Source organism: Nerophis lumbriciformis, linkage group LG11, assembly GCF_033978685.3.
Source record: "Nerophis lumbriciformis linkage group LG11, RoL_Nlum_v2.1, whole genome shotgun sequence".
NCBI lineage: Eukaryota > Metazoa > Chordata > Actinopteri > Syngnathiformes > Syngnathidae > Nerophis > Nerophis lumbriciformis.
The window spans coordinates 54,479,515-54,487,758 of record NC_084558.2 but is presented as its reverse complement, the minus strand read 5'-3'; the positions used below and the strand labels follow the sequence as shown (position 1 = coordinate 54,487,758).

The window sequence follows — 8,244 nt, the reverse complement described above, 5'->3', positions numbered from 1 at the left end:
TTTACACTGAATTTTTATGCAATAAATTTTTCTACACTGAATTTTTTAACACCAATTATCGAACATGGACATTTTTTACACAGAATTTTTTAACATCAATTATTTTGCACTGAATTTTTTAACACCAACTATCGAACATGGACTTTTTTACACTGAATTTTTTAACATCAATTATTTTCTACTGAATTTTTTTACATAGAAATGTTTACACTGAATTTGTTTACACTGAATTTTTCTGCAATAAATTTTTCTACACGGAATTTTTTAACACCAATTATTGAACATGGACATTTTTTACACAGAATTTTTTAACATCAATTATTTTGCACTGAATTTTTAACACCATTTTTTTTTTTACATTGAATTTTATTTTCACTGAATTTTTTAACACCAATTTTTTACACTGAATTTTTTTAACACCAATTTTTAACACCAATTGTTTTTCACCAATTTTTTAACACATATATAATTATGAAATGTTTTTTTTTTATAAAAAAAAATATACATAAATATTTTTAATCACTTTTGAAAAAATTATATATTTATGTATTAATATTTTCCAATTGACAGGAATTGTGTGTAAAAAAAAACAAAAACATAAATGGACAGCAGGAGTCTGCCAGTTTTGAAACTGCGGACATTTTTGGTTTTGTATACTCCCTGAACACATTTGCATTTGTGAAGTGTCGGTGAGAGGAATGAGACATTCTGTTCTGAAAAAGTGAGGCGACATGAAGAGTGTGCACGCTCTCATCACTCCAGGATCCTACGTCCAAACCCTCTCATCACTCCTTAAGAGTTGTGCTCCCCGCGGGAAGAAAAGATCTTTGCTGGAGGGTCCTCAAGTCCTCAGAACTCAAGTCCTCACTTCAGCTCAAATAATCATACCCATCTATGTTGCTTTGTGCCCCCCCCAGCCCCGTCATGGCCTCCAGCTTGTCACTGCGGGGTTACTCGGTGAGCCGCCAGCCGTCTTTCTCCTGCCGCTCCCTGATGGACACGGGCCGCTCCCGCTCCCGCGCCTCCGTCTCCTTCTCCGCCGCCGGCCCGCCGGTCCGCTCGGCCTCCGTCGGCCACGACCTCAACAGCCCGACTGGTCTCCAGCTCAACGGGCTGCACGGCAGCGACGAGAAGGAGGCCATGCAGAGCCTGAACAGCCGCCTGGCCAAGTACCTGGACAAGGTGAGACCAGGAACCTTCAGTCGCTCAGCCAATACAGGAAGTAAATGACATCGTCCAATCAGGGCACAGGAATAATCTCCTAGGATTTGTTTTTCTACGCAAAACTCCAAATGACCCGCCAAAATGTTGATGGGTCTGCTGTCTGTGCCGTTAACCTGAAGCTAAAAAGCTAGCATAAAACATTAGCATGCTAACGTTAGCTTGTTATAATACTAACAGTTAGCATACTTGCAAGATGTCTCAAAACCTATGGATTTTAGCTTAAAAAAATAACCCAAATTAGCTGAAAGACTAGCATTAAATATTAGCATGCTAATCTTAGCATGATAACATAGAAAAAGTTAGCAAGTATCAAAATCCAAGGTTTAAATGAGCTAAAATGCTAGCATACAATGTTTACATGCTAACGTTAGCTTGTTGTAATAGTAGCAGTTAGCATACTTGCAAGATGGACACATGTCTCAAAACCTATGGATTTAAGTTCAAATAATCAAAATGAGCTAAGATACTAGCATGCTAATCTTAGCATGATAACATAGAAAAAGTTAGCTTACTTCTAAAATGGCGCCACGTATCAAAATCCAAGATGTTTAGGTTCAAATGGATAAAATGAGCTAAAATGTTGACATGTCTCAAAAACTATGGATTTTTGGTTCAAATATTCAAAATTAGCTAAAAGACTAGCATGAAATATTAGCATGCTAATCTTAACATGATAACATAGAAAAAGTTAGCTTACTGAAAAGTTGGCGCCAAGTATCAAAATCCAAGGTTTTTCGGTTTAAATAAATAAAATTTGCTAAAATGCTAGCATAAAACATTTGCATGCTAACGTTAGCTTGTTATAATAGTAACAGTTAGCATACTTGCAAGATGTTGACATGCCTCAAAACCTATGGATTTTAGGTAAAAATCATCAAAATTAGCTAAAATACTAGCATGGAATATTAGCATGATAACATCAAAAAAGTTAGCTTACTTAAAAGATGGCGCCAAGTATCAAAATCCAAGGTTTTTAGGTTTAAATAAATACAATTTGCTAAAATGATAGCATAAAACGTTTGCATGCTAACGTTAGCTTGTTATAATAGTAACAGTTAGCATACTTGCAAGATGTCTCAAAACCTATAGATTTTAGGTTAAAAATAACCCAAATTAGCTGAAAGACTAGCATTAAATATTAGCATGCTAATCTTAGCATGATAACATAGAAAAAGATAGCAAGTATCAAAATCCAAGGTTTTTAGGTTTAAATGAGCTAAAATGCTAGCATACAATGTTTACATGCTAACGTTAGCTTGTTGTAATAGTAGCAGTTAGCATACTTGCAAGATGGACACATGTCTCAAAACCTATGGATTTAAGTTCAAATAATCAAAATGAGCTAAGATACTAGCATGCTAATCTTAGCATGATAACATATAAAAAGTTAGCTTACTTCTAAAATGGCGCCACGTATCAAAATCCAAGATGTTTAGGTTCAAATGGATAAAATGAGCTAAAATGTTGACATGTCTCAAAAACTATGGATTTTTGGTTCAAATATTCAAAATTAGCTAAAAGACTAGCATGAAATATTAGCATGCTAATCTTAACATGATAACATAGAAAAATTTAGCTTACTGAAAAGTTGGCGCCAAGTATCAAAATCCAAGGTTTTTCGGTTTAAATAAATACAATTTGCTAAAATGCTAGCATAAAACATTTGCATGCTAACGTTAGCTTGTTATAATAGTAACAGTTAGCATACTTGCAAGATGTTGACATGCCTCAAAACCTATGGATTTTAGGTAAAAATCATCAAAATTAGCTCAGGCTACTGCATCCGAACTGCGTGTCTGGAGCTCCTGGGTCCCGCTGTCCATCCCTTCCGGGTGCCCGTCTTGGTTGGGGCCTGTTGGGCCTAGTCCCTGCGTCTATTGTGGTAGCTTGGTGCTGCAAGGTATTCCGAGGTGCTGCGAGTCGGCCAGTTGCTGGGGTAGTGACCTTGTTTGTCAGCATGTCTGTGATCTTCTTTTAATTCTTTTTTTTTTTAATTAATTAATTAATTAATTAATTTATTTATTTATTTATTTATTTTTTAATATATTTTATCAATATTATTTTTTAATTTCCCCTCCCTCAGGGGTGGGGGCTCGGCGGGGCGGTTGCTGGTTGTTCCATCTCCATCGTTGGGGTCCCTGCGGGTGGGGTGGGTGGTTCCCGTGGCCCTGTGCCTGGGTGGTCCTGCGGCGGCCGGTTTGGGTGGGGTGGCCGGGGGCTGGCCTCGCCCCGCTCTCCGGGGGTGGGGGGTGGGCTCGTGGGGGCCCGGTTGCCGGTGGGGCGGGGGCGGTCTTCCCGTCCGGTTGCGGGGAGTCTCTGGGTCCCTCGGGCGGGGCGTCTCGCCTTTCTGCCCGTGTGGGGTGTGGTCTCTCGCTGGCTTGGGGTCTGGCTGTCCCCTGCTTTTCTCGTGCCCTGTCCTCTGCCGGGTGCGTCTGTCTGCGGCCTGCTGCTGGCCCTTGTGGGCGGTACGGTGGGCCGGGCTCTGTGGTTCCTGTCGCTGGCCGGCTTGGCTGCGTGGGGGCGGTGGTCCCTGGTTCCCTGGGCACCACGCCTCCTGTTTGTGGGTTGGGCTCTCGGGGGTGATGGGGCCGTGCTCTGGCTCCCACGCACTCTGGGAGTCGAATGTATTGTACATGCAAATTCACATATGCTCACATACGTACATAGGTACCTACGCTCCCACATACATACACAAATACAGTACATATTTACCTACCTAATGTTCGTACATCCACACGCACATTCAATATACAAACATACACATACACATACTGTACATATACATTCACTGTACAAACACATATACACATTCTGTACATATACATTCATTGTACAAACACATATACACATTCTGTACATATACATTCATTGTACAAACACATATACACATTCTGTACATATACAAGTACATATGCATACTTACACTCATGCACATAATCACGTTTCATCAAACATATATTAACGTTGTTGCCCTAGGGTAAACTGGGTGTAACACATGGCACACTGACAAAGCTTAACCTATTGTGACTATAACAATCTACAAGGTTAATGTAGGTTGCTTCTCTTTCTCCCCCTCCATTTTTCTGCATTCTTTCGTATCTCAAGTTATCATTACGTATATGTATTGTTGCATTTAAACAACTGTATTGTTGATAATAAAGGTAAATTATTGGTATTGTTCATTATCAATAGCGCTATTTCTATTGGTATTTGTATTGATCCATTTGTAGTGTAATAATGCTCATTGTTATTTCTGTATTATTTTTTATTTTTCGCTAACTGCTTATTTGCTATTACTTTTACCATCATATTTGTACATGTCATATTTGCTGATGTTGCTCTATTGTTGTTGTTGTTGTTGTTTGCTGTTGTTGTTTTTGTCTCTCTGTCTAATCCCCCTCTTGTCCCCACAATTTCCCCCTCTGTCTTCTTTTTTTTTCTCTTTCTATCCCCTCCTGCTCCGGCCCGGCTGCACTAAATGATAATATAAATACATTTAATAAAGTCAAATACAAATAAGGCAACAAGAGAAGTATCCTACACTTCTCTTTTGTAAAGTCAATCTGAACAGCCGACATGGGCATCTACATCAACTATATGATTTGCCTGAGAAGCTGGACAGGACAAAAAAAAAAAAAAAAAAAAAAAAAAAAGAGATGGCGCCAAGTATCAAAATCCAAGATTTTTAAGTTCAAATTGATAAAATTAGCTAAAATGTTAGCTTAAAACGTTTACATGCTAACGTTAGCTTGTTGTAATAGTAACAGTTAGCATACTTGCAAGATGGACACATGTCTCAAAACCTATGGATTTTAGGTTAAAATGATCAAAATTAGCTAAAATACTAGCATGGAATATTAGCATGATAACATCAAAAAAGTTAGCTTACTTAAAAGATGGCGCCAAGTATCAAAATCCAAGGTTTTTAGGTTTAAATAAATACAATTTGCTAAAATGATAGCATAAAATGTTTGCATGCTAACGTTAGCTTGTTATAATAGTAACAGTTAGCATACTTGCAAGATGTCTCAATACCTATGGATTTTTGGTGGAAATAATCAAAATGAGCTAAAATACTAGCATGAAATAGTAGCATGCTAATCTCAGCATAATAACATAGAAAAAAGTTAGCTTACTTAAAAGCTGGCGCCAAGTATCAAAATCCAAGATTTTTAGGTTCAAATTGATAAAATGAGCTAAAATGTTAGCATAAAATTTTTGCATGCTAATGTTAGCTTGTTATATCAGTAACAGTTAGCATACTTGCAAGATGGACACATGTCAAAACCTATGAATTTTAGGTTCAAATCATCAAAATTATCTAAAAGATATGCATGAAATATTAGCATGCTGATCTTAGCATTATAACATCGAAAAAGTTAGCTTGCTTAAAAGATGGCCCCAAGTATCAAAATTCAAGATTTCTAAGTTCAAATTGATAAAATGAGCTAAAATGTTAGCTTAAAACGTTTACATGCTAACGTTAGCTTGTTGTAATAGTAACAGTTAGCATACTTGCAAGATGGAAACATGTCTTAAAACCTATGAATTTTAGGTTCAAATCAACAAAATGAGCTAAAACACTAGCATGCTAATCTTAGCATAATAACATAGAAAAAGTTTGCTTTCTTCTAAGATGGCGCCAAGTATCAAAATCCAAGATTTTTAGGTTTAAATGAATACAATCAGCTAAAATGTTAGCATGCTAAGATGGCGCTAACTATCAAAATTCAGGCAAAACAATTGAAAAAAAAAGGTTGTAATATTCCATTTATGTGACATATTATATATACATTCAAAAATGGTGGCAAGGAAACTAAATTAAGGAACATAATATTTAGAAAAAAAATTGAGAACAATTTCTTAATATTCTATTAAAGTAAAACGCTGCTCTGTATTAAATATAAATGCACAACTGGCTGTAGGAGATACCATTTTAGGGAATATAATACAAATGTTTTGCAAAAAAAAAAAAAAAAGTAAAATGATAGAAACAAGTTTAATTTTCCATGTGGAGGCACACTGCTCTGTATGAAATATAAATGTTGTTCTGGATCTAGTTAGAGGAAGCAAAATGAAGGAAAAATAGTGAAAATATTTTGTAAAGTAGACAGCAAGTGGACAATGACCATATTTGGTCATTTGTGCAGGTATTAAAAAAGACCCCATAGACATTATTTAATTATTATTATTTTATTTACATTTTTTTTAACCTATTTCTTTATTTAATTTATTTACTTGTTTGTTTATTTATTTATTTGCTTATTTGTTTTACTTATTTATTTATTAATTAATGTACTTTTTTAAAACTGAATTCTTTCTTTTATTTATTTAATCATTTATTTACTTATTGTTTCACTTATTTACTTATTTAGTTATTATTTATTTATTTTGTATGTATTTATTTATTTACTTATTTATTTACCTGTTTAATTAATTAATTCATTAATTTATTTATTTACTTATTTATTTATTTATTTACTTATTTATTTATTTAATTTACTTTTTTTACTTAATTATTTATTTTATTTATTTTATTTATTTACTTATTGTTTTACTTATTTATTTAGTTATTATTTGCTTATTTTTGTATGTATTTATTTATTAAGTTATTTATTTACTTGTTTAATTTATTTACTTATTTATTTACTTATTTACTTATTTATTTACTTGTTTAATTTATTAATTTATTAATTAATTTATTAATTCATTTATTTACTTATTTATTTAATTTCCTTATTTTTTACGTATTTATTTATTTAATTTATTTACTTATTTATTTATTTACTTTATTTACTTATTCATTTATTTACTTATTTTTATGATTGTATTTTATTTTAATTTAATTAATTCATTAATTCATTAATTAACTTTTTTTTTTTTTACCTATTTATTCATTTAATTTATTTACTTATTTGTTTTACTTATTTATTAATTAAATTATTAATTTAATTTAATACATTATTTATTTATTTATTTATTTGATGGTGAGGTATTTAATCAGCCAGATTTGGAGATAAGGGCTCTGTATGAAATATAAATGTGGTTCTGGATCTAGTTAGAGGAAGAAGAATGAAGGAACAAAGTAAACATATTTTGTTTAGGGGGGAAAAAAAAAAAAGTCGTAATATTCCATAAATGTAAAGTGTGCTCTGTATGACATATAAATACAGAAGTGGCTGCTAATATTCTTTGTAGCGCTCTGTATGACATATAAACAGCAGGAAGCTAACAGGAAGTTAGCATGAAGGCTAACAGTCCACACCTGCGTCTTCAGGTGCACACGCTGGAGCGCTCCAACGCCGACTTGGAGTCCAAGATCCAGCAGCTGATGATGGCGCGCGTCCCCAAAGGCCACGACCTGGACTCCATGATGGTTCAGGCTCACGTGGTAGAGCAAGAGGTAACAGCACAGGAAGTTGGTGCTGACACTTCCTGTCTGCTAACAACACAGCTGATGTGTGTCAGGTGAGGAAGAAGACCTTGGAAAACGCCCGTCTGATGTTGGAGATGGACAACGCCAAGCTGGCGGCCGACGACTTCAGAGTCAAGTGGGTGTCCAAGTCCAAGTCCAAGTCCAAGTCCAAGTCCAAGTCTAAGTCTAAGTGTGTCAGGAACCGTTTCTGGGTTCAGGATCAAGTGGGTGTCTAAGTCTGAGTCTAAGTGTGTCAGGAACAGTTCCTGGGTTCAGAATGAAGTGGGTGTCTAAGTCTAAGTCTAAGTCTAAGTGTGTCAGGAACAGTTCCTGGGTTCAGTATCACGTGGTTGTGTCAGGAACAGTTTCTGGGTTCAGGATCAAGTGGGTGTCTAAGTCTAAGTCTAAGTGTGTCAGGAACAATTCCTGGGTTCAGGATCAAGTGGGTGTGTCAGGCACAGTTTCCGGGTTCAGGATCAAGTGGGTGTCTAAGTCTAAGTGTGTCAGGAACATTTCCTAGGTTCAGAATCAAGTGTGTGTGCCAGGAACAGTTCCTGGGTTCAGAATCAAGTGGGTGTGTCAGGAACAGTTCCTGGGTTCAGAAT

At 35.4% G+C, this 8,244-nt stretch overlaps 1 protein-coding gene across 1 annotated transcript in view; it reads left to right on the top strand.

Moving 5' to 3' along the window:
* The first annotated feature begins 924 nt into the window (after positions 1-924).
* LOC133609990 (keratin, type I cytoskeletal 18) overlaps positions 925-8,244 on the top strand; it is a 31,447-nt gene continuing 24,127 nt past the window's right edge. The window contains exons 1-3 of the mRNA XM_061966039.1: positions 925-1,182; positions 7,502-7,627; positions 7,693-7,775. Of these exons, the coding sequence (XP_061822023.1) occupies positions 925-1,182; positions 7,502-7,627; positions 7,693-7,775 (467 nt within the window). The remainder of the gene's footprint in view (positions 1,183-7,501; positions 7,628-7,692; positions 7,776-8,244) is intronic.